Source organism: Antechinus flavipes, chromosome 3 (assembly GCF_016432865.1).
Source record: "Antechinus flavipes isolate AdamAnt ecotype Samford, QLD, Australia chromosome 3, AdamAnt_v2, whole genome shotgun sequence".
Taxonomy (NCBI): Eukaryota; Metazoa; Chordata; class Mammalia; order Dasyuromorphia; family Dasyuridae; genus Antechinus; species Antechinus flavipes.
Genome location: NC_067400.1, coordinates 521,051,223 through 521,079,112, shown reverse-complemented (window position 1 = coordinate 521,079,112; position 27,890 = coordinate 521,051,223). Strand labels below are relative to the sequence as shown.

Here is a 27,890-nt window from a genome sequence, read left to right as displayed (position 1 = left end):
GGTCATTTCTTACAGAACAATAATATTCCATAACATTCATATACCACAGTTTACCCAACCATTCTCCAATTGATGGGCATCCATTCATTTTCCAGCTTCTAGCCACTACAAACAGGGCTGCCACAAACATTTTGGCACATACAGGTCCCTTTCCCTTCTTTAGTATCTCTTTGGGGTATAAGCCCAGTAGTAGCACTGCTGGATCAAAGGGTATGTATGCCCAGTTTGATAACTTTTTGAGCATAGTTCCAAATCTCCAGAATGGCTGGATGTATTCACAATTCCACCAACAATGTATCAGTGTCCCTGTTTTCCCACATTCCCTCCAACATTCCGCATTATCTTTCCCTGTCATTGTAGCCAATCTGACAGGTGTGTAGTGGTATCTCAGAGTTGTCTTAATTTGCATTTCTCTGATTAATAATGATTTGGAGCATCTTTTCATATGGCTAGAAATAGTTTCAATTTCTTCGTCTGAGAATTGTCTGTTCATATCAATTGGAGAATGGCTTGATTTCTTATTAATTAGAGTCAATTCTCTATATTTTGGAAATGAGGCCTTTATCAGAACCTTTGACTGTAAAAATGTTTTCCCAGTTTATTGTTTCCCTTCTAATCTTGTCTGCATTAGTTTTGTTTGTACAAAAACCTTTCAATTTGATATAATCAAAATTTTCTATTTTGTAGTCATAAATTCCTTTCTCTTCCACAGGTCTGAGAGGTAATATGCGTACATATTTTTACAATTATGTTGCTGCAAAAGAAAAATCAAATCAAACAGGAAAAAAATGAGAAAGAAAACAAAATGCAAGCAAACAACAAAAAGAGTGAAAATGCTATGTTGTGAACCATATTCAGTTCTCAGAGTCCTCCTTCTCTGGGTGCAGATGGCTCTCTTCATCAAGACTATTGGAACTGACCTGAATCATCTCGTTGAATAGAGCCATGTCCATCAGAATTGATCATGGTATAGTCTTGTTGCCATGTACAGTGATCTCCTAGTTCTGTTTGTTTCACGTAGCATCAGTTCATACAAGTCTCTCCACGCCTCTCTGAAATCATCCTGCTGGTCATTTCTTACAGACCAATAATATTCCATAATATTTATATACCACAATTTATTCAGCCATTCTTCAGTTGATGAGTTTCCACTCAGTTTCCAATTTCTTGCCGCTACAAAAAGGGCTGCCATAAATATTTTTGCATATGTGGGTCCCTTTCCCTCTTTTATGATCTCTTTGGAATATAAGCCCATTAGAGACACTGCTAGATCAAAGGGTATGCACAGTTTGATAGTCCTTTGGGCATAGTTCTAAATTGCTCTCCAGAATGGTTGGATCTGTTCATAGTTCCATCAGCAATGTATCATTGTCTCAGTTTTCCTGCATCCCCTCCAATATTCGTCATTATCTTTTCCTATCATCTTAGCCAATCTGAGAGATGTGTAGTGGTATCTCAGAATTAATTTGCATTTCTCTGATCAGTAGTGTAGATCACTTTTAATAGCAGAAAATGTTAGAACTGAAAGGGATTTAAGAGATCATTAAATCCAGCTCTCTCATTTTACAAATGAAAAACTGGAGTCAAGAGAGGGGAATTGATATTTTTCAAGCTAATAAATGATAGAATCAAGATTTTGAAGTCAGGATAAGTACCAGGTCACTGCTTTTTCCAGTGTACCACATCCTATATGGATATTAATCTAACTTCTCTTTCTTGCAGGTGAACGGGAGATTGGAACAGAAGGGAAAATGCTGCTTTTGGCTCGGGAAGATAAAAAGCTCCAGTGTGTGGGATTACAGAGCAGGCAGCCGGCAAGTACTTCCTATAATACATTTGTACTGTAATAGTAGTAGTTTACATTTACATAGGGTTTTATAGCACAAAAGCAAAAAGTGTTTTTGAATATGTTGTTTTTTGATCACCCCATAAGTAGTGATCTCTGTTCATTCTCCTTTTTGTAGATAAAGTGAGACTCGATGAGGGGAATGGCATGTTCCCAAATCTATCAAGCAACACTCATTCATTAAGCATTTATTATGTGCAAAGTATTAGGTTACAAGTCAAAAAAAAAAAAAAAAAGAAATCATCCCTTCTTTCAAGGAGTTTATATTCTACATATTCATACATAATATTCTCTTTGGGGAGGATATTATGTATAAATATGTAGAAGAAATACAAAATGAATACAAAATAGTTAAATAATAAGGTAGCAAGAGAGGGAAAGAGGGAAGAGTAGGTAGGATTATGAAAGATTTCATGTAGAAGATGGCTTGATTTATTTCTTGTAGGACATGAGGGTTTCAAAAAAGTGGAAGAGAGAAAAGAAAAGGATTGGCTCTTATTTTTATTAATTTGACTCAGCCCTCTATATGTTTGAAAAACAAGGCCTTCATTAGAGAAACTTACTTCAATATTTTTCCTCACAATTAATGCTTAGTAACTGTAGTTAGCCTGTTTATTCTATTTTCTCTTTTCTTTCACCCTATCCTTCTCGAAAGTGTCTTGCTTCTGAATGCCTTTTCCCCCAATCTGCCTTCCCTTCTATTACTATACCCTTTTATCCCCTTCCTTTTTTAATACCCTATAAGACAAGATACATTTCTATACCCAAATGAGGGCAACTACAGACATTTTTGCATATGTAGGTCCTTTTCCTTCTTTATGAATCTTTTTGGAATACAGACCCAGTAGAGACACTACTGGATCAGAATATGCACAGTTGATAGCCTTTTGAGCATAGTTCCAAAATGCTCTTCAGAATGGCTAGATCATTTTTCATAACTTCACCCACAATATGTCGTTCTCCCAGTTTTCCCTTCCAACATTGATCATTATCTTTTTCCTGTCATCTTAGCCAATCTGATAGGTGTGTAGTGGTACTTAAAAGTTGTCCTAATATTTATTTTTCTAGTCAATAATGAGTTGAGCATTTTTCCATATAATTATAAGTGGCTTTGATTTCTTTATTTGAAAATTTTCTGTTTGTATTCTTTGACTATTTATCAATTGGGGAATGATTTGTATTTTTACAAATTTGACTCCATTCTCTATATATTTCAGAAATGAGGCCTTTGTCAGAAACACTGGGTATAAAATTTATTTTCCAGATTTCTTTAATTTTGGCTACATTGGTTTTGTTTGTGCAAAACTTTTTTTTAAAATTTATTTATTTATTTATAATAACTTTTTATTGACAGAACCCATGCCAGGGTAATTTTTTAACAACATTATCCCTTGCACTCACTTCTGTTCCGATTTTTCCCCTCCTTCCTTCCACCCCCTCCCCTAGATGGCAAGCAATCCCATATATGTTAAATATGTTGTGCAAAACTTTTAATTTGCTGTAATCAAAATTATCCATTTTATGTTTCATAATGTTTTCTATTTCTTGTTTGGTTATTTATTCCTCCCTTCTCTAAAGATATCCCTTGCTCTCCTAATTTGCTTAAAGTATCACTTTTTATGTTTAAATCATGAATCCATTTCGACCTTATCTTGATATATGGTGTGAAATATTGATCTATGCCTAGTTTCTGCCATTCTATTTTTTAGTTTTCCCATCAATTTTTGTCAGATAGTGAGTTCCTATTGCAGAAGCTAGAGTCTTTGGGTTTATCAAACAGTAGAATGCTATAGTCATTGACTATTATGTCTTGCATACCTAGCCTATTCCCCTGATCTACCATTTTATTTCCTAAGCCAGTACCAATTGAGTTTTGATGACTTCACTTTATAATACAGTTTTAGGTTGGTATGGTTAGTCCATCTTTCTTTGTGCCTTTTTTTTCCCATTAATTCCCTTGATTTTCTTGACTTTTGTTCTTCCAGATGAATTTTGTTACTAATTTTTCTACCTCTATAAAATATTGTTTTGGCAGTTTGATTGATATGGTACTGAATAAATAGATTAATTTAGGTAGAATTGTCATTTTCATTATATTACTCCAGCCTATCCATGAGCACTTGATATTTTTCCTGTTTAGATCTGACTTTGTGTAAAAAGTGTTTTGTAATTGTGTTTATATAGTTCCTAGGTTTTTCTTCCCAGGTAGACTTCCAAATATATATATATATTTTGGCTGAGGCAGTTGGGGTTAAGTGAGTTGCCCAAGATCACACAGCCAGGCAGCATTAAGTATCTGAGACCATATTTGAACTTAGGTCCTCCTGACTTCAGGGCTGGTACTCAATCCACTGTGTCATCTAGCTGCCCCCCAAATATTTTTTATTGTGTACAGTTAATTTAATTGGGATTTCTTTTTCGGTCTCTCTTTTTTTGAAGATGTGTTTCTAATTTTCTTTTTTTTTTTTTTTTGACAATAGCTTTTTATTTTCTAAATACATGCAAAGATAGTTTTAAACATTCACCCTTGCAAAATCTTGTGTTCCAAAATTTTCTCCATCCCTTCCCCTAATCCCCCTGCTTTGGACAGCAAGAAATCCAATATATGTTAAACATGTGCAATTCTACTATACATAGTTCCACATTTATCATGCTGTACAAGAAAAGTCAGATGAAAAAAGAAAAAACTGAAAATTTAAAAAAGCAAGCAAACAACAGAAAATAATATGTGGTGATCCACATTCCCCCTCGTCCTCTTTCTAGATGCAGTTGGCTCTCTCCATCATAAGTCTAATGAAATTGGCCTGATTTACTCACTGTTGAAAAGAACCATATCCATCACAGTTGATCATCACATAATCTTTTTGTAGCTATGTATAATATTATCTTGCTTCTACTCACTTTACTTAGTATCCATTCATGTCCCTCCAGGCCTTTCTGAAACCATGCTGCTGATCATTTCTTTTTTCTTTTTTTTTTAAATTAAAGCTTTTTCGCTACCCTCGGCAATAAGACTCGAGAACGAGATTAAAGGAATTAGAATAGACAATGAGGAAACCAAATTATCACTCTTTGCAGATGATATGATAGTATACTTAGAGAACCCCAGGGATTCTACTAAAAAGGTATTAGAAATAATTCATAACTTTAGCAAAGTTGCAGGATACAAAATAAATCCCCATAAATCCTCAGCATTTTTATACATCACCAACAAACTCCAACAGCAAGAGATACAAAGAGAAATTCCATTCAAAATAACTGTCGACACCATAAAATATTTGGGAATCTGTCTACCAAAGGAAAGTCAGAAATTATATGAGCAAAATTACAAAAAACTTTCCACACAAATAAAATCAGATTTAAATAACTGGAAAAATATTAAGTGCTCTTAGATAGGCCGAACAAATATAATAAAGATGACAATACTCCCTAAACTAATCTATTTATTTAGTGCTATACCAATCAGACTTCCAAGAAAATATTTTAATGATCTAGAAAAAATAACAATAAAATTCATATGGAAGAACAAAAGATCGAGAATCTCAAGGGAATTAATGAAAAAAAATCAAATGAAGGTGGCTTAGCTGTACCTGATCTAAAACTATATTATAAAGCAGCAGTCACCAAAACCATTTGGTATTGGCTAAGAAATAGATTAGTTGATCAGTGGAATAGGTTAGGTTCACAAGACAAAATATTCAACTATATCAATCTAGTGTTTGACAAACCTAAAGATCCTAACTTTTGGGATAAGAATTCATCATTTAACAAAAACTGCTGGGATAACTGGAAAGAGTATGGCAGAAATTAGGCATGGACCCACACTTAACACCATATACCAAGATAAGATCAAAATGAATCCATGATTTAGGCATAAAGAATGAGATTATAAATAAATTAGAGGAACATAGGATAGTTTATCTCTCAGATTTGTGGAGGAGGAAGAAATTTGTGACCAGAGATGAACTAGAGATCATTACTGATCACAAAATAGAAAATTTTGATTACATCAAATTAAAAAGCCTTTGTACAAACAAAACTAATGCAAACAAGATTAGAAGGGAAGCAACAAACTGGAAAAACATCTTCACAGTTAAAGGTTCTGATAAAGGCCTCATTTCCAAAATATATAGAGAATTGACTCTAATTTATAAAAATCAAGCCATTCTCCAGTTGATAAATGGTCAAAGGATATGAACAGACAATTTTCAGATGATGAAATTGAAACTATTTCCACTCATATGAAAAAGTGTTCCAAATCACTATTGGTCAGAGAAATGCAAATTAAGACAACTCTGAGATACCACTACACACCTGTCAGATTGGCTAAGATGACAGGAAAAAATAATGATAAATGTTGGAGGGGATGCGGGAAAACTGGGACACTGATGCATTGTTGGTGGAGTTGTGAATGAATTCAACCATTCTGGAGAGCAATCTGGAATTATGCCCAAAAAGTTATCAAACTGTGCATACCCTTTGATCCAGCAGTTCTGCTACTGGACTTATACCCCAAAGAGATACTAAAGAAGGGAAAGGGACCTGTATGTGCCAAAATGTTTGTGGTAGCCCTGTTTGTAGTGGCTAGAAACTGGAAAATGAATGGATGCCCATCAATTGGAAAATTGTTGGGTAAATTGTGGTATATGAATGTTATGGAATATTATTGTTCTATAAGAAATGACCAGTTGGATGAATACAGAGAGGACTGGCAAGACTTACATGAGCTGATGCTAAGTGAAATGAGCAGAACCAGGAGATCATTATATACTTCAACAACAGCAACACTATATGAGGATGTATTCTGATGGAAGTAGATTTCTTTGACAAAGAGATCTAACTCAGTTCCAATTGATCAATGATGGACAGAAGCAGCTACACCCAAAGAAAGAACACTGGGAAATGAATGTAAACTGTTTGCATTTTTGTTTTTCTTCCTGGGTTATTTCTACCTTTTGAATCCGATCCCTGTGCAACAAGAGAACTGTTCGGTTCTACACACATATATTGTATCTAGGATATACTGTGACATATTTGACATATTTGACATATCTGCTTGCCATCTGGGGGAGGGAGTGCAGGGAGAGAGGGGAAAAATCAGAACAGAAGTGAGTGCAAGGGATAATGTTGTAAAAAATTACCCTGGCATGGGTTCTGTCAATAAAAAGTTATTTTAAAAAAATAATAAAAATAAATAAATTAATTAATTAGTTAAATTTTTTATTTTCAAAATATATTCATGGATAATTTTTCAACTCTGACCCTTGCAAAATCCTGTGTTCCAATTTTCCCTCTCTTTCCCTAGTCTCTCCCCTATATGTCAAGTAGTCCAAACATGGTAGGAATATATATTAAATCTAATATATGCATACATATTTATACAGTTATCTTGCTGCACAAGAAAAATCAAGTCAAACAGGAAAAAAATTAGAAAGAAAACAAAATGCAAGCAAACAAGAACAAAAAGAATGAAAAGTCTATGTTGTGGACCACACTCAATTCCCACCATCCTTTCTCTGGGTGTAGATGGTTCTCTTCATCACAAAATCATTGAAACTGGCCTGAATCATCTCAATGTTGAAAAGAGCCACATCTATCAGAATTGATCATAGTACAATCTTGTTGTGGTTGTGTACAATGATCTTCTGGTTCTGCTCATTTCATTTAGTATCACTTCATGTAAGTCTTTCCAGGCTTCTCTGAAATCATCCTGCTGATCACTTTTTATAGAACAATAATATTCCATAACATTCTTATGTTATCTTAGTCAGCCATTCTCCAACTGATGGGCATCCATTTCCAGTTTCTTGCTATTACAAAAAGAGCTGCCACAAACATTTTTGCACATGAGGGTCTTTTTCTCTTTTTTATGATCTCTTTGAGATATAAGTCCAATGGAGAGACTGCTGCATCAAAGGGGATGCACAATTTTATAGCTCTTTGGGCACAGTTCTCCAGAATGGAGAGTCTCTAGTTTACAACTCCATCAACAGTGTATTAATGTTCCAGTTTTCCCACATCCTCTCCAACATTTATCATTATCTTTTCCTGTCATCTTAGCCAATCTGTGTAGTGTAGTGTGTGTGGTAGGTAGTGGCACTTCAAGTTGTCTTAATTTGCATTTCTCTGATCAATAGTGATTTAGAGCATTTTTTCATATGACCAGAAATGGCTTTAATTTCTTCATCTGAAAATTGTCTGTTCATAATCTTTGACTCTTTATTATTTGGAGAATGGCTTGTAGTCTTATAAATTCTCTCTATATTTTAGAAATGAGACCTTTATCAGAACTCTTGGATGTGAAATTTTCCTCCCCAGTTTTTTGTTTCCCTTTTAATCTCGGCTGCAATGGTTTTATTTGTGCAAAACTTTTTCATGTAATTAAAATTATCCGTCCAATAGTGAGTTCTTATCTCAGAAGCTAATGCTAGATTACAATAGCCATTGACTATTGTATCTTGTAGACTACTGATATATATTCCACTGATCAGCTGCTCTGTTTCTTAGCCAGTGCCAAATAGTTTTGATGACTGCTGCTTTATAATATAGTTTTAGGTCTGGTACAGCTAAGCCACCATCATTTGCATTTTTTCATTAATTCCCTTTTAATTCTTGACCTTTTGTTCTTCCAGATGAATTTTGTTATTATTTTTTCTAGCTCTGTAAAGTAATTTCTTGGCAATTTGATTGGCATGGTATTGAATAAGTAGATTAAAGCTGTCATTTTTATTATATACTAGCTTGACCTATTCTTGCGTGCTTGATATCCTTCCAGTTGTTTAGCTCTTTTTATTTATTTATTTACATTCATTTGTAATTGTGTTAATATAGTCCTGACTTTGTCTTGGCAGGAAGACTCCCAAATACTTTATATTATCTATGATTATTTTATATTGAATTTCTCCTTGTATCTCTTGCTGCTGGATTTTGTTGGTAACATAGAAATACCAATGATTTATGTAGATTTATTTTGTTTCTTGAAACTTGGCTAAAGTTGTTCATTGTTTCTAGTAATTATTTAGTTGATTCTCTAGGATTCTCTAAATATACCATCATATGATCTGCAGAGAATGATAGTTTTGTTTTCTCATTGCCTACTCTTAATTCCTTCAATTTCTTCTTGTTCTCTTATTGCTAAAGCTAGTACAATATCAAATAGTTATAGTAGACATCCTTATTTCATCCCTAATCTTATTGGGAATACTTTTGGCTTATCCCTATTACATATAATGCTTGCTACTGGCTTTTGATAGAGTGTACTTATTATTTTAAGGAAAACTACATTGATTTTTATGCTCTCTAGTGTTTTTTTTAGAAATGGATGCTATATTTTGTCAAATGTTTTTCCTGCATCTATTGAGATAAACATACAATTTCTTTGTTTTGTTATTGATATGATCAACTTCGCAGACAGTTTTCATGATATTCAATTAGCACTGCATTCTTGGTATAGATTCCACTTGAGATATTCTGTGATAAATTTCTGTAATTTCTTTTTGTAAATATTTTACTTTGAGATTTTTGCATCAATATTCCTTAGGGAAATTGGTCTCTTAATTTTCTTTCTCTGTTTTGGTTCTTCTTGGTTTTCATATCAATTCCATATCTGTGGTATAAAAGAAATTTAGTAGGGCTCTTTCTTCACTTATTTTTCTAAATAGTTTATATAGTATTGGAAATAATTACTCTTTAACTGTTTGGTAGAATTCATTTGTAAATCCATTTGGACCTGGAGATCTTTTCTTAGGGAGTTCATTGATGGCTTGCTTAATTTCTTTTTTCTAAAATGGGCTATTTAAGTATTTTACTTGCTCTTCTGTTAATCTGGGCAATTTATATTTTTGTAAAATATTCATCCATTTCAATTAGATTGTCAAATTTATTGACATGCAATTGGGGAAAATAACTCCTAATTATTGCTTTAATTTTCTCTTCATTGGTGGTAAGTTTACCCTTTTAATTTTTGATATTGATAACTGGTTTTCTTCTTTCCTTTTTCTAATCAAATTAATTAAAGGTTTATTTATTTTGTTGTTTTTTTCATAAAACCAACTCTTAGATTGTTTTATTCAATAGTTTTCTTACTTCCAGTTTTATTAATCCTTTGATTTTTAGAATTTATTTGGTTTTTAATTTGTTCTTTTTCTAGCTTCTTTAGTTATATACCCAATTCACTGATCTCCTCTTTCTTCATTTTATTCATGTGAACGTCTAGCTATATAAAATTTTCCCTAAGAACTGCTTTGCCTGCTTCCCATAAGTTTTGGTATGTTGTTTCATTATTGCTATTTTCTTGGATGTAATGATTGATTGTTTCGGGGATTTGTTGTTTAATTCACTCATTGTGTAGTATTAGATTGTTTTGTTTCCAGTTAATTTTTGGTGTATTTTTTCATGGTCCTTTATTATATGTTTATTTTTATTTTACATTTGACTGTGAGGTTTGTTTTGCTCTAATAATATGATTAATTTTTGTGTAGATGCCATGTACACATGAGAAAAAAGTATACCTTTCTGACCCAATTCAATTTTCTTCAGAGTTCTAGCATACCCTAACTTTGTTTCAAGTTCTATTCATCTCTTTAACTTCTTGTTTATTTTGTGTAATGTTCGAACTAGCTTTCTGGAATCCTTTGGATGGGCCTTGGTCTCACCAGGATAGACACTACTAAGCAGGTCAAGAATAGAGTCTAGATTCTTTATTCTGGACCAGTATTGATCTTAGTGCAGGAGACAGGACAGCCATCATGAAGCTGGTCAAAGATAGAATATCTATCTTCCAGTCCTCAGCCCTTATATACCTACTTGTAATTGCATCATTACAGCATAGTGAATGTCAACTAGAGAATCATTATATCACCATACTAAGTACTAAGCATTTATGTGAACTAGAGAACCATTATATCATCAATTCCACTGAGTTAACACCTTGTTTCAAGAATATTTCTCCAGAGTTCCAGCCCTCTACAATTTTGTGGTTAATTCATTTAGTTCTGTGAGGAGAAGGTCGAGAATCCTCCATTAGTATAGTTTTGCCATCCATTTCTTCCTGTAACTCACTTAATTTCTCTAAGAATTTGGATGCTATATCACTTGGTGGATATATGTTTAATATTGATATTACATTATTATCTATGATATCCTTATCTCTTCTCTTTTATATCTTATCTCTTTTAATTAGATCTGTTTCTGCTTTGTTTTGTCTGAGATTAGCATCAATACCCCGTGTATTTTTTCCTTCAGCTGTAGCATAATATATTCTGTTCCAGCCTTTTAGTAGATTCTCTAATATTCTCTAAATATACCATCAAATCATCTGCAAAGAATGATGATTTTGTTTCTTCAGTGCCTATTCTCTGCTTTGCCTGCTGTGCAGGCAACATGTGCAACAACTCTTTCTTGTTGAGCTTCTAAATTGTTCTTGATTGGAAAATTGTTTTACTCCATCTTTTTGTTGGTTCTGCTGCTCTAAAATTTAGAATCCTTATTTAAAGGTGTTTGGAAGAATTTGGGGGAGAAGCCTTTACTCTGTCATCTTAGCTCTACCCCTTCAGTCAAGGAAAAGAGATAAATTAAGGACCTGAATTTATGTCTCTTGAATTCCTGTTCAGTTTTTTCCCTTACTGTGTTCTTCTTGTATCTATTTAGCAACCTATAGCTATCAGATTCTGCAAAAGCTAGTTTAAACAAGCTGTTGAAGATAAGGGATAGCTTTGCCTTTTCTCTGTTCTTCTACTTAATGTATGCACAGTTGGGTAAATCATCTTTGTGTCTAAAGATATAGTTAAAAACTAACAATAATAACAATTGCTAACATTTATATATAGTGTTTACTGTGTTTGTATAGTTCTAGGTATTGTGCTAAGTGTTTTACTCTTTATCTCGTTTGGTTCTCAATGCAACCATGAGAGGGAGGTAGTATTTCTTTTTTTTATACTAACCAATAAGTTTATCTTATTTAAACCCAACTAAGCCTTGCTCTATCAAATAAGATATCCTCTTTGGTGTGCTGCTATGTAAATGTTATATAGGCAAACATCATTTGTTTTCATTAAAATAAGCATCATTTTTTCATCTGTTGGTGTGAAAAAATTACTATGTAGAAATAGTATATCAAGTCAAATAGAGTAGCATAATCTGCTTTTTCTTTTTTTTCCTCAATAGTATTTTATTTTCCCAGAAAAATGTAATGATAGTTTTCAAAATTTATTGTTGTAAAGACTTTGTGTTCTAAGTTTTTTCTCCCTCCTTCCTTAGGTAGATAGTATTATTTTATTTTCCCTATTTTACAGATGAGGAAACTGAGGCAAACAGGTTGAGTGATATGCTCAGGGTCACACAGCTAGTAAATGTCCGAGGCCAGATTTGAATTCAGATCTTCTCACTTCAGGCACTCTATCCACTATGTCACTTAACAGAAAAGGTATGGAGGGGTTTTGGAAGGAGTACTTAAACAGTGATCAGGATATAAACCCATTCCAAAATTTCAGAGATAGGCAACATGATGTATCAGAAAGACCTCTTAACACAGGACTAGGAAACATGAAATTAAGTTTAGATTTATTTATTCTTTGACTTCAGGCAATCACTTCCCCAGTCTATAATTCAACTTTCCTCTAAAATGATGGGATTAGCCTGGCTCAGAAGTTAAGACCTTGTTTTTGTCAGAGATCCCTTTGGTAGTTTTGCAAAGCCTATGGACTTCTTTTCAGAATAACTTTTTTAAATAACTGAAGAAAACGCTAAATCTGAGAAGTCAGTGAAAATAAAGATATAATTTTTTTTCCTATTCAAGTTCATGGATCCCTGAAGTATATCCACAGATCCTGGGTTAATAACTCCTCACCTAAATGACCTCTAATTCTCTTCCCTATCTCAGAACCTATGAAAGAAGTTTGCTGGAGGGAATACGAGACTAAATCAGATTCCTCCAATCAAGTGCCATGAATAATTACTATCTTACTTCATGGGGAAGAATTAATTACTATTTCCTCCTATAATCTTCTAGTCTTTTCTAGATAAACTGGTCTCTTGATTAAACAGCCTTCTTTGAGGTTAGATTTATATTGTCATTACCCAGATAACTAATGATTTCATCAAGCCATAGACTTTGAATTGTCCACAAGGCTCATTACACTCATCTATAAATGCCATGTTCCTTTACAAAATTGATTTCAAAAGTGTCAAGTTTTTTGACAAAATTACTTTCTTTGCTTTGTGATATTCTATGTTGTTTCTGACTTCTGTAAGGAAATTGGGAGTCTTTTTTTGGCAAAAGGTAGGAATAGAAAAAAAAAAGGATCAGTTCATTTGACATACCGACATGGAACAAATGAGCACTCAGCACTTTCTCATATTAATCCGTGGATGAGAATCATAACTTTAAACATGGGCTTTTCTGTTGCCTAGGTTTCTTCTTACAACCATCCCCCAAAAGCAGGCAAGATGGGCATTCAAAACTGTGCCATTTAAGAATCACTTGAGGATGGTTAATTGGAAGAAGAGAAGACTTCAGGGATATTTAACAATTAAGCCTTGGAAAATCTGTCACATAAAAGGAAGTTTAGACTTATTCTGCTTGGCCCCGGGAGGCAAAACTAGGAGCAATGGAGGAAGCTGCAAAAAAAGCATCTTTTGACCTTTATATAGAAATGTTAGAATTGCCTTAATGATGCAGTGAAGTATCAGTCACTTTCAATAGGATCAGATGATTACCTATCAGAGCTATTATAGAAGGCATTTATGATTAGGTACTGATTGTTCTACATGTCCTCTGAGTTCCCTTCTGACTGGGATTTTGTGACTCTAGTAGGAAACAAGATCTTCTTGTGTGGATTACAGAGTTCCTCACTCTGGAGGTTGATCTGTGTCAAGGATGTTTTGTTGTTTTGTTCATTTCTTTAGTGAAGTATGAAGTTGGAATATATTTATTGAGTTCTTGAAAGGGTAAAAAGTCAAGTATTTGAGAACCACTACTTTAGAGGAAGGCTTTATGAAGCCCATGATCAGGATCTCTCACAGCACCTGAGCCCTAGTAAAGGTTTTTAAAACTTTCCCCAAGTTTTTGAATTATTCGCAAAAGTCCCTCTAGTGTTTGAGTGCATTAAGTGACTAAAACACACTAAACCTGAGGATGTTACTCAAGACTCTCCATGACTTGGCCCCCAGTTTGCCTAATCTCTCATTGCTTGTAACATTTTACAGACCAAATTCGTTATTCATCACGGTCCAAATGCATCTTTGAACTTTAATACTAGTGTATTTTTGCTGTTTCCTCTCCTCCCAGACTGATTTCTAGCTATTGAAATCCTATACAGTGCACATGCCATCTCCTCCTTGAATTCTCCCCTGATATCTCTGGCCAAAAATCATCTCTCACTCTTCTGAATCCCTATAACATTTGATTCCTCTCTTATGGCACTGATTACGTTTTGCCTAATTTGATTCAAATTAATTAAATCTATATTAAAGTCATTATACTAGATGCAAAGCATAATACTAGATGTTAGGATCAAAAAACTGATGAGAGAGAGCACTTTCTTTCAATGAGCTTGCAGCCAAGGCCTGAAAAGAAACAGACAACTTAAAAAAATTTTTTTTCCATTTCTTTCTTTTTTTATGGTCTGATGGTCCACTGAATGTCAAGAGTGGGGAAAGGGAAGGGATGCTGTTCTGCCATTGTATTAATTTCAGTCAGTTAAATCCTACAGGAAAGAAACCAGGCTAGCAAAGCCACAGTTCTAATTGTGCTGAGAATCCCCTTTAACAACTCTTTACTCTTCTCTCAAGTTTTTGCTTGATATGTTTTTTAATTAAAATATTTTCCAGCAGTATGTTTAGAAGAATTGCACATATTTAATCTATATCAGATTGTTTTTTGTGTAGGGGAGGAGGGAAAGTAGAGTGAGAGGGAGAAAAATTTGGAACACAAGACTTTGCAAAGGTGAATATTGAAAACTATCTTTGCCTGTATTTGGAAAAGTAAAATACCATTAAAAACATCATTTTCCAGAGTGTCTAAATTGGATTCAGGCATGTGAGCTCACACTGTGGAATCAAGACTACCCAGTATTAAGCCACGGATGGCTTCTATAGTGTTAAATTCAGTATCTGTCTTTTTGCTCTTTGGCCTAAAAATACAGCAAATCTTTCCTTGGAGTCTCTATTAAGACACAAATTGTCCAGATGAAGGAATAAGTTAGTTGGCCATGAACTAATTCCCCCATTTGGGATTCCTTACCCCCAAATTTAGAGATTTTGGCATAAAGAGCATGAAGTAAAGAATTGTTTTATGTGTAACATGATTGCTTTTTCTCCACCCACTCTCTCAGGGCCAGGCTTATTACATTTTATGTTACCCTGAGGAGGTTAAAGAGTTTCTGTCCCACTGGGTTAATCCCTCCAATTGGCTATGTTCCCCTAATTTTTATGGGTCCAGTAAATTGTGCTACATTTCCATTTAACCACATACCATCAGATTAGATATTTACTTCAAAGATAAAACAAGAACAAACATGCATTTTCTCCCAACACTTCAGAGGCATGTTTCCTTCATTCCACCTTGGTCTCTAGGACTCAATAAAATGGGAGGAAGAGAGTAATTCAGTTTTACTGGAATGGATGATAGACAGGGAGGAAAAACATAAGAGAAAACTAGAAAGGTAGTTTGGAGCCAGGCAGCAGATTATACTTGGAAAGAAATGAGAAGCCACTAATGATTTTTATGGAGAGCTAATGATCTGAGCAGTTCATTAAGGAAGATTACCTGTGTAGCACTGTGTGGAAGAAAAGTTAGAGAAGAAATGAACTAGAAAAAGGAAGACTAGTTAGGAAGTTACTACAATAGTCCCAGAGAAAGGTAAGATGGATCTAAATTAAGATAGTTATCCTGATGACTGGGCTTGAAATTGGGAAGACCTGAATTTGAATCCTGCCACAGACACTCATTAGCTCTGTGACTTTGGACAAGTTACTTAACCTGTATTTGCCTCAGTTTCCTCATCTATAAAATGGATGTGTCTCCCTCCTAAGGTGATTGTGAAAATCAAATGAGACCTTTGTAAAGTACCTTGCAAACCTTAAAGTACTGTATAAATACTTGCTGTTAACAGCAACAATAATAATTATTTGAAAAAAAAATTATGTCTCATTGATGTGCATATCTCCTCCATAATACTTAACAGAGAGTTTTATTCATATTGGTTCAACAAACTATTCTGTGCAAGGCACTGGGCTTGATGCTTGAGATACAGTGTAGTCCCTGTGCCTTGAGAGCTTGCACTCTATTAGGAACAATTGAAATCCACAAATTGATAATGTAGACTCTGCTAGGAATAAATCACCAGACCAAGCTCTGAGAGAATGTTTTAGATAGGAGATGATTGAAGAGAGGAATAAGTATCTCAAAATAGGAAGTAAATTGACTTTTGTAATTTTCTTTCCTTTCTACTTATTTCTAGGTGTTCCTCTTTGTTGGCTCAGATGCATTCAATTGCTGTACTTTTCTCTCTGGCTTCTCTCTGTTGGCTGGAACTCAAAATGGGAACATATATCAATTGGATATAAGGAATCCAAGGTAAGTACATGTTATATACATGGCGCTGTTGAAATTTTTACCCTGAGTTCAACTCCAAGGGCATGTGTAGTCTTAGAAATGGGAATTGATTATGTAGTGAGAGTGAGTGCTTCCCTAAGAAGAAATCTGTGAGAACAGGCAATGTAGGTATTATTTCATTTTACAGAAGAGAAATTTGAGACTTGAGTAAATGACTTACACAAGGTCACAACTGAGGCCCAAACCCAGTTCTCCTGACTACATATCCATGGCTCTCTTCACTATGCTATCTTTTCACTTTAGGCTTGTAATCTGGGCCAAATCAGCTGACAGATTGAGAGTATCATATGTGTTGGTATCAGTAGAGGAGAAATCATTTCCAATATGTAATACTGATTCATCTCTAATAGTAAAAGATTTTGAAGATGCCCTTCAACTTAGCTTTCTACTTTTCACACACTGGTCTGTTGTGTTTATTATCTTCTCTTGAAGTTTGATGGACACGAATCATATAAGAGAAAAAGTGAGGTTTGGGGAGTTAGGATCTTTGTTGATAGAGAGAGTCCTCACTTGGATGTGATCACAGATCTATCAAGTAGTCTCCAGGTTTCCAGGTAAACACTGATCCAAAGCAATATTTCCTACTTTTAGAGCTTTCCAGTGTCAGACCTTAGGTATCTTTCACTGCTCTTATTAAAATTATATTGCAAAGTAGTTAGTTAATGGTTCTTCATGTCATGCTTGTTTTGAAAATTAAGCTTATGCTATGAAGCAACTCTTCATTTCATTAAACATGATATTTTGTCCTTCTCATAGCATTTATAAGCTAAAGGCCCTCAAGGTTCCCTACCATATTTCCCTGAGTGGTAGTAAACTAGTCAGAATCTGATATTGGAAGGATCCTCCTGAGGTTCCCTCTGCCAGCAAATAAGACCTGACCTAGTCCTTTCAAGAGATGGTTTTCTTGTTCTTAGTGATCTCCAAAAAAGGGGATTTCTCAGCCTCTCTGTCCTAGGATCTACCAATTCATGCTGTTATTGCTCTGTATACCTTGCTAAAACTCTCCTACTTAGAGCATCTGATATCTTCTATTTTTAAAAATCACCCTTTATTGTGACTATAGCCTTCATTAAGTCATTTCTCAGCTTTATCTTCCTTGAACAATCCTTACACTTTAAATACTTCCCAGAAAATCTGATTTTCTAATGCTGTTAATTGTTTTCATCATGCTTCCCTGTGCTTCTCCTTGTATCATTCATCCATCTCAAGATGTGATCGTGTTGTCAACCCCAGACCATGAGAGTTTATCATGACACAAAAGTGCTTTAGGAAAATTTGAGAAGAAAAAATTTATGTTCATTTAGATCAGAGAAGATTTGCCAAGTGAAGTCCTAAACTGGGCTTTAAAGAAAGAAAAAGATGCCAGTTTAGAAGTGAAGAGAAATGCATTCCAGAAATTGTCAAGGAAACAAATATCAAGGCATGTTTGTTGAATTGAAAGAAATGTTGTTTTTTGTTTTGTTTTTTTTAATTGAATTGAACTCCAAAGCTTTACAAATCTACTTACAGAAAGAAATCAGTTTGCCAACTTCTCATAAGTGCTCACACTTATATCTTAATTTCGGGTGTGGTATTGTGTCAGAGAGCAAAGTTATTGTGTATTATGGGTGTACATGGTTATGTCTACAGCATCCAACATCACTAGAGAATGTGGGTCCTGGGAGCAAGAATGACTTATCAAGCAGATTTACTTCTTAGCAGTCCAGACAGTTTTGCTTACTTAACTGTTTCTAACATAAAACATCCTATGTCGTTTGCATTCCATATTCCTGAAATTCATTCCTCTCTTACCTCTGTCTCTTAAAATCCCTGGCTTCCTTCAAAGCTTAATTTCATGCCACCTTCTCTATGAAATCTTTCTTGATTTTTCTAAATGCTTCCCATTTATTCTGTTTATATTTTGTATTTATTTATATGGATATATGTGATTTTCCCCAATAGAATATAAGCAGGGCCTTTATTTTTTATCCACAATGCCTGATAGAGCTTGACACATACTGGATATTTAATAAATGCTATTTTATTGATCAGTTGATTTTAGAATAAAAGATCCTATGAGTGATTCTCTTCAGTAAATGAAACTAATGTCTACAAGCACCAAAACTTTTCCTTTTTGGTGAACTGCATGACTTCTCTGCCTTTTTAAACATTATAACTTTTAAGTATTAAACATAATAATTTAACTTTATTTTTAATAACTCAAAGTCATCATTGTGAGGAGGATAGTTATGTTTTGGTAGAAAGAATATGAAGTTAAATTTTTTTAGCTATATGATCTTGGCCAAGACAGTTAATCTCAATGAACCTTGGCTTCCATATCTGTAAAGTGAGGGTAGGAGTACTAATACTAGTTGTTTCCTAGGTTTGTTGTTAGGAAGACACTTCATAACTCATAAATTCTTCAAAACCCAGATAGAGTTCCCTACAAATGAATGATTTTTCTTCAATCATTTCAGATTTTTGGACTGATCAGTTATCACCATACTATGTCACATAAAAGTGGTGCCTGGGGAGAATGTTTGCCCCTATACCAGATATCTGCAGCTTGCTTTTTTGTCTGTTTATACTTTGGTGTCTTTTCTCCCTTGGCAATGCTGCCCTCATTACTTCCTTTAAGGTTTCTAAGTCAGTCACTCCAGGTCCATAGACTCTTGAAGTGATCCTTTTGAATTTTTACATAGTTCTTCCAGACTGGAAAAGTTTTAAGCATAGTCACTAGACAAAGTGTATTTTTGTCTCTGCTTAGATGCTAGTGAAAGGACACTGATTATTTTTTAAAATTTTTTTAATAATAATAGCTTTTTGTGTTTACATATACATGCAAAGATAGTTTTCAGTTTTCACTCTTGCAAAACTTTGTGTTCCAATTTTTTTCTCCCTCTCTTTCCTTCTTCTCTCCCCTGGACAGCAAGTAATCCAATATAGGTTAAACATATGCAATTCTTCTAAATATATTTCTACATTTATCATGCAGAAGAAAAATCAGATCAAAAAGGAAAAAGAATGAGGGGAAAAAAACAAGCAAACAACAAAAAGAGTGAAATGCTATGTTGTGAACCACACTCAGTTCCCACAGTCCTTTCTCTGGGTACAGATGATTCTCTCCATCACAAGTCCATTGGAATTGTCCTGAATCATTATCGAAAAGAGCTACATCCATCAGAATTGATCATCATGTAATCTTGTTGCTGTATACAATTTTCTCTTGGTTCTACTCACTTTACTCAGCACCGGTTCATATAGGTTTCTCCAATCCTCTCTGAAATCATCCTGCTGATCATGTCTTATAGAACAATAGTATTCCATAACATTCATATATCATAATTTATTCAACCATTCTCCAATTGATGGGCATCCACTCATTTCCAGTTCCTTGCCACTACAAAAAGGGCTGCCACAAACATTTTTGCACATGTGGGTCCTTTTCCCTCATTCAAGCTCTCTTTGGGGATAAGCCCAGTAGAAATACTGCTAGATCAAAGGGTATTCACAATTTGATAGCTTTTTGAGCATAGTTCCAAATTGTTCTCCAGAATGGTTGGATCCATTCACAATTCTACCAACAATATATTAGTGTCCCAGTTTTCCCACATTTCCTCCAACATTCGGCATAATCTTTTCTTGTCATTTCAGCCAATCTGACAGGTGTGTAGTGATAACCTCAGAATTGTCTTAATTTGCTTTTCTGTGATCAATAGTGATTTAAGCATTTTTCGTATGACTAGAAATGGCTTTAATTTCTTCATATCATTTGGAGAATGGTTTTTGTTCTTATAAGTTTGAGTCAATTCTCTCTCTATTTTAGAAATGAGGTCTTTAGACACTAATGACTTCTTGAAGCCATTGCAGGGAGCTGGGATGGTGTGGGGTGTATGGCATGGGTAGTTCTGATTCTTAGAATTTCTGTTTAGTGAGACCAAATCTGCCTTTCTGCAGCATGCCTTTCTCCATTTCCATAATTATAGTCTTTAGGACCACATAAAAATAATGCATAATTTTTTATGATTGGCCAGATCCCAAACTGAAATCTAAGAAATAGCTACTAAGTTAGTTGCTGATTATACTGGAAGGGACAACACAACTTACCAGACCTGATGGTTTTTTGTTCTTTGTTTTGTCCAGACCTGTGATTTCACAGCTGTAGGGAACTGCTCTTAAAAAGGCTCCTGCCAATGCATATCAGCAACTGTCCTGTAACTTAGCCTTAGAATTGCCTGGGCCACTTCATGCTCATGTCACTTGTCCAGAGTCACACAAGCAGTTTGTGTCAGAGTCAGCATTTGAATGTAGGTCTTTCTGACTCAGACCAGCTTTCAAGGCACTACACTATACTGCTTCTTGGACCTAAAGGTAAATTGCTTAAATAATAGTTTGTTCTACCTAACCCCTTGTGCTCTGCTTGTCCCATTTCTTACCATTGACGCTGCCCTGTCTCTAACCCTGTCATCATCCCTCATGGTATGGAGTAATTGCTTCTATTGGCTTGGTCAGTTTCCTCGACCCAGAAACAATAATCTTTTGTTTCCATAGCACTTTAAAACTTGCAAAGTATTTTCCTCACAACAAGTCATTAAAAATAGTGCAAATATCTCCATTTCACAAGAGGAAACTGAGGCTTAGAGATTATCCATGGTCACTAGCTAACCAGTGGCCAGACTGGGATAAGAATCCTGGTCTCGTGGCTGCACAAACACTTTCCAATATGCCACCTTTCCATTTGGGTCAGTACTTTTTTGGACCAAACTGGTATGACTGAATGAGTTGATATAAACTGGTTTAGAACTTTGCCCCCTTGTTGACAGAAAAGAATGAGCAGGTTCTTCTCTTTAAAATACTGAAATAGATACATTTAAATAATTCATTCTTGACACAGGTACTACATTGGAGGAGACAGGGCTTACTGTAAATCAGATTCTTAACAATGTTAGTAAAGAAAGGAGTTTTTTACTTTTTCATCTGAACTCTACAGTTAGATTTCTTTACAGACTTATTCTTTTACTTTCATAGGATAATGTTTCAAAATGGAAGAGCCCTAATAAATAGATCTTCCAGATAACCTGCTAATTTTCCAGATGAGGAAACTAAGGCCTAGAGAGATGGTCACACAGGTATTAAAGTGACACTTCTGGGATACAAAGCCAAATCCTTGGATTCTCACTCAAGGTCACTTTCCACTACACCATTCTGCCTCTCAACTTTCAAATTATCTTTAGGGAGATTTTAGCCAGAAAGTAATCGTCGTAAACATTTTATCTTTCTCCCAGCTTTGTCCTGTTTGCTTTAATGTCATTTATAACATATGTTGGGTCTCACTTTTCAAGAAGATTTTTTGATCATCATCCTGATATTCTTTCCTACAGGGCTCCAGTTCAGGTCATTCACCGTTCAGGTGCTCCAGTACTGTCCCTCTTGGCTTACCGAGATGGATTCGCCGCCAGCCAAGGTAATCCTTGAATCAAATGTATAGAACTGACCTCTTTGGCAAGTAAATAAATGCCTTCTGAATTTTGTCAATGGGGCTGAGTTTCTATTTTAGTAGAATGAAATCAGGAGAATTGAGTTTGAGTTATGGTGACACCATGACTCTGGGCAAGTCACTTTACTCTTCTGAGTTTACTTACCTGTAAAATGGGTATAATAATCCTCCTACTACTGAAGGGTTTGTGGGGTTTTTTTCTTCCCAAGAAAGTACTCTCTAAACCTTAAAGCACTTGAGCGAGTGTCTGGAATTATGAATTTAAATAACAACAGCAATGATATTGTTATTTGTGTTCATATTTCCACACACTTGTTCAAATTATAGCAAAAGAAATTTATACTTTATGTTAATCCATCTATTAATGGAAGCTACAGGATTGCTTTTGATTTTAAGGGTATTGCTTTCATATACATTATTATCTCATTTGACCTCATAGTAATCCTATAGAGATAAGGATAGAAATTGATTTTTTTCATGTCTGAAAAAATGTACATTCATTTCTGTACCTCTGGTCATCATCTTTCTGACAGGAACCAGGAAACATGTTTTATCATTAACTCTTCTGAAATCATGATTGGGGCATTGTTTAGTGTTCTGAAGTCTTTCAGAGTGATTTTTCTTTATATTATTATGGTTCTCATTTTTATTGTTCTGGCTCTAATCACTTCAGTCTGTATCAGTTTGTATAGTTTCAGATCATTCTTCCTCTGTATAAGAAAAATCTGAACTGAATGTGGATCAAAGCATAATATTTTCACCTTTTTTGTTGTTTGTTTTTTCTTTCTTCTTTTTTTTTCCCCTTTTGATCTGACTTTTCTTGTGAAGAATGACAAATATGGAAATATATTTGAGGGGGAAGCAAACAAACAACAACAGCAACAAAAAGAAGTGTAAAAATTATGTTTTGATTCACATTCAGTCTCCAAAATGTGGATGTGGATAGCATTTTCCATTCCAAGTGTATTGAAATTGGCTTGAGTCACTGGTTGTCTGATTTTTAGTTCTGTGCTTTTAGATGACTTCTACTTCTCAGATTCTGAGTATTTTATGACTCTGTGTGATCTGAGTTCTTCCTCTTTTTCTTTTTCAGGTGATGGGACATGCTTCATTATGCAACAAGATTTGGACTATGTAATTGAGTTGACTGAGGCTGACTGTGACCCTGTATATAAGGTAAGACTCAAGGATAGCACCAAATGTAGTCTTGGCTAATGATTTGGAGATGCTAAATGCTGTAGCCTGGTAACAAGTCGAATGGTTCCATAGGCCATGTCTTTGGTGATTGTTGGCTATCTCTCAATTCCTAGAATAACAATAATAATAAAAGCAATGATTCACACTCCATAATATTTAAAAGTTTAGAATTGTTTTCTCTACAATAATCCTGTCAAGTGGATCTCCATTTTACAGATAGAGAAAATAAGACTCACAGAAAGGAAGTGACTTGATAGTCACACAGCAAGTGAACATCAGAACTGAAATTAAACTTAGGTCTTGTGGTACTTGTGTTAACAGAATATGGAGCTGAAAGAAACCTTTGTGATCTGTTCAATTTCTTATTATAGATAAGGGAACTTATTCCCAAAGACATTGAATCTAGCATCTTTTTTTACTATACTAGGCTGATTGTCTTCTGTGCTAACATAATCTTCAACTGCTGTTCCCTATCAAGCCACAATTGAAGGCTTGTAGTCCTAGATTTTAGTAATAATTTTGATAAATTGGAATATATACAGAGTTCAGAAAGTCAGGATGGCTTGAAGGACTTGAAACTTGCTAGAATATACCCAGGTTGAATTCTGATCAAGAAAGCCAAGTGAGTCATTTTTCCAGGTTTAGGGAACTGGACAGAGAGATATACAGATACTGGAGAGGGGACTGGTAAAAGCATGCAAGGGCTCTGGGAGTTACCATTGCAGATTTTGGGGACAAAGAGAGGACCTGGATGGGGCATCAGAAAGAAACCTCAGAAGATGGAAATTAAGCCTACTTTAGTCTGTATTCAAACAACATCAATTCTTCCTCTGGAGTCAGACAGATTTTTTCATCATGAGTCCTTTTTGGGGTTCTTTTAAATCATTGTGTTGCTGAGAATAGCTAAGTCATTTATAGTTTTTTAGCGTATAATCCATTTGGTTTTTAATTGTTAATAATTTAATAATTTTTAGCTCCTTTAACTCTTGCTTTGACTGTTCTAGGAATTCTTATTGGACTTGTACTCAAGCTGCATTTTTCTTACAGAGATTTCCAAGTCATATGGAAATTTGGAGATGTCTTGGATGAGGCTAGGGAGTCAACTGAGAGAGTGAAGGAGGGAGTTCTATGGAAGACTTGTTAAGAAGAAAAAATTTTCAATAATTCCTATGGTGAATCCATATTCACCATGGTAGAGAGTTTAATTAGGGAGGAATATAAAGATTGCCTATTTCAGTAAATGCCTAATTGAAATTAGATAACATAAATTTGTGATAGACTCAACATAGTTTCTTGACTTTGTATAGCTCCATTTAGCAGCACAAAAATAGGAGTGGAGCAGGCAAATTGTGTAAATAATATAGGATTGGGATTTATCAAGGCATGAACAGTGGGTAGTAGTAGGAAGCAAGAAATTCAGTAGGCAGTAGTGTAAACTGGAGCTTGTTTACTAAGAAATATAGATGAGGAGGGAAGGAGAGTATAGGGAAGATAGCCTGGAAAATTACTGACAGGTGAAAGGATTGGCGATAATTGTGATAATGAAGAGTACATTTAGGAAAAGCAAGGGATAAGGAAAGGATGAAATGATAGGAGATGATGTTCAGAGAAAGAAATTTCAGAATTCTTGACTACAGCTGTGAAATATTTGTGAGTGATAGCAAAATCACATGTGTGACCACTGTTGTGTGTTGCTGATACAGACTAGCCATGAGAAGATTGAAGAATTGAGAATTTAGGGCATTTGAGAGCATCAACATGAATGTTGAAGTCCTATGTATGAGTATAAAAATTGTAGTAGAGAGAAACAGTGAAGTAGGTATTGAATTCATAGGCAAAAGAAGAATGACCTGGAGTAGATAAAAAGCATGGGAGAGATTGTTGAGATAGCAATAGAGACTGGGTGCAAAAGTGGCAATGTAGGAGCAGGAAATAATCAGCCTAGAACCAGAGTGAATCAGGGATATCACATAGTAACTAGCATATGAAAATTGGTTGAAGAAATAAAGTGTGCTTATCTTGAAGATGAACAAACCTAGTAAGGACATACTAAGTGTTTTCTACCTCTTGCTCAATTGCCATGGGAAAATTGATCAGTTTTGATCTGTTTAGCCCCAGAAAACAAAATTAGGAAGTAATACAGAAGAAGTAAGAGAAGAGTTCAGCTTGATAAAAGAACAAACCTCATACTAATGCAATCCAAAAGTAGAATGTGCTGCCCTAGGTGATGGTATTTCCACATTCCTAGAGATCTTCACATGAAAGTTGGATGATTATTGATTAAATGTTGTGTTAGAGGAGAAGCAGAACGTAGGTCAGATTGGGTGGCCTCAGAGGTCCTTGTTCTTCTAAGCATCTGTAATTATATTTCCTATTTTCCTGTTTTCAGATAAAACAAAGACTTTTTCAAAGAGGGCAGTCTAGTTGCTACTTTACTGAATTTAATGTGAACTTTTGGAATGTAAAAAAGAATAATAATAAAATAAAATGGATAACAGGATCAAAGGAGATTAAATTATATAAAGTGCTTCATGAAAATTAAAATACTATGTATATCACATACTTTTCACTTTTTCTTTTTTGCTTTTTCACTTAATATTTTTTTCCAGTTATAATTATATGTAAGGATAATTTTCAACATCCTGTTTTTGTAAGATTTTGAGTTCTAAATTTTTTCTCCCTTCCTCTCTTTCCTCTCCTTTCCCTAAGACAGTAAGTATGTTATACAAGTACACCCATTTTAAACATAGTATGTATGAGCTTCTAAACTAAATGTAACAAGTTCATTGTTTCTTACATAGTTCTCTTTTTTTGCTTACAGAATTATTTTGTATACTGTAATGTTTGTTATGGTTAATTAAATATATAATAAAAATTATCTTTTAAAAGGATTTGAGAAACAAAATGGCTCAGTGGAAAAAAGCATTAGACTTGAAATCATAAGGCATTGGTTCAGATTATGAATTTGTCATTTACTAGTTGTGCTACTGTCAGTTGCCCTCCATAAACATTATTTGCTCTTCAGGAAATTGAGGGCAAGATACTGTCATTCCTCCCTCATCTCCCTCTGTGGGATTGTTGTAAGGAGATGCCCATTGTAAACAATACAGAACACAGTAGATATAGGAATAGCTGTTGGCTATTCCTGGTGGAGTGACTTATTTAAGTAGAAACAGTAGAATTCCAACTTTCTCACGAGCTATAAATGCTTGCTTTTTAGGTGTCCACATGGGAGAAGCAAATCTACACCTGCTGTCGAGATGGTCTCGTGCGCCGGTATCAGCTCTCTGACCTCTGATGACTCAAACAGCTGAGCGATTGGTCAGAAACCAAAATCTTCATCACCACGGAGCCGAGACACCACTGGCCTCACGGGACCATAGACCCTCTACCCTGAGCACACAAGCGTGCTAGGGCTCTGTTCACAGGGCTAGAGAGACCCAAATATCACCCTCCATGTGACCTTTGGCCACTTGAATCTGACCATACATGTAATTTCTATCTGTATTAGTATTCACTCCTCCTTTCCCCTGCATCACAGTCAGCGCATCCCTGTTCTCTCCATTCAACGGTTAACCTGGCCCCAGAGATGCAGAAGGGGAGCCCTTCTCTCTGCAGGACTTTGTTCACTGTGTGTGTGCAGTTCAGTTTTCTGAGACATCAAGTCTATTGGATGTGCCTGTCGAAGCAGAGAATCAATCAGCCCTCCACAAAGGAAATAAAGGAGAAGTATTTGAAAACATCAGGAGAGAGCTTGTTTCATATTTGCCTACAAGATTTCTTGTAACTAAGGCTGAAAAGCCTCCCTCTTTTCAAGGAGTGGTCTTAGATTTGAAAATAGTTACCTGAGTTCCAACTCTAGTGATTCCTATTAGTTGTGTGACTTTGGGCAAGTCCCTTTCTCCGTTTTGATTGAACTTTCTTTATCTGTTCAAAAAAAAAAAAAAAAAAAAGGGTTTAGATTATGTGATCAAACACACACCAGATGTTTAAGTTCCTTCTGTATAATGACATAGCTAGGGATTATGAATACCAAAAATGATACAATAATAAAAAGCCTGAAGGAGCTTATATTGATTATTGAGATAGCTTGTATGAAAATAAGTATATAAAAAATGAGACAGTGGTTGTTGGGAGAAGCACTAGTGGTTAAAAGGGTCAGGACAGGCCTCCTATAGAAAGTGATATTTGAGTTGAGCTTTGCAGGAAACTAGAGTTTTTTAATAGGTGGAGATGAAATGAATTTTAGTATGGGGGACAGCCTATACAAAGATAGGAAATGGAATAGGAAGAAGATCTGTTTAGACCAAAGAGAGCCTTAAGGAAAGGAATGTATAATAAACTTAGGATGGCAGACTGGAATTAGGTTTGAAGAACTTTAAATGTTAACCCAACAAATTTGAATTTGATCTTAGAAATAAAAAGAACCTTGTAGTTTATTCAGCATGGAAGTGACAATGTCAGATCTGAATTTTAACAATGTCATCTTGGAAGCTTTATAGAAGATGAATTAGAAGAGTGGTGGAGGCAGGGAGTACAGTTAGGAAGCAATTGTAATGGCTCAAGGAAGAGGTGATGAGAATCTGGGCTAACAGAATTAAGGAGGTAAAATCAGCAAAACTAGGCAATTAATTACAAATAGTAAAACCCATCTTAATGTCTACCTCTCAAATGCTCTTAACAAATGAGGAACCAGGGATCTTAGTGCAGATTCACATCATTTCCTAATGGATATTAAAGGGCCAAAAGCTGGGGGT

At 34.9% G+C, this 27,890-nt stretch overlaps 1 protein-coding gene across 1 annotated transcript in view; it reads left to right on the top strand.

Annotated features, from left to right (window-relative positions):
* The window catches only part of PAAF1 (proteasomal ATPase associated factor 1), a 61,647-nt gene extending 34,772 nt beyond the window's left edge, over window positions 1–26,875 (top strand). Inside the window, exons 8-12 of the mRNA XM_051987135.1 lie at window positions 1,723–1,814; window positions 16,306–16,421; window positions 21,821–21,903; window positions 23,030–23,112; window positions 26,354–26,875. Of these exons, the coding sequence (XP_051843095.1) occupies window positions 1,723–1,814; window positions 16,306–16,421; window positions 21,821–21,903; window positions 23,030–23,112; window positions 26,354–26,431 (452 nt within the window). The 3' untranslated portion in view covers window positions 26,432–26,875. The remainder of the gene's footprint in view (window positions 1–1,722; window positions 1,815–16,305; window positions 16,422–21,820; window positions 21,904–23,029; window positions 23,113–26,353) is intronic.
* Window positions 26,876–27,890: the final 1,015 nt, after the last annotated feature.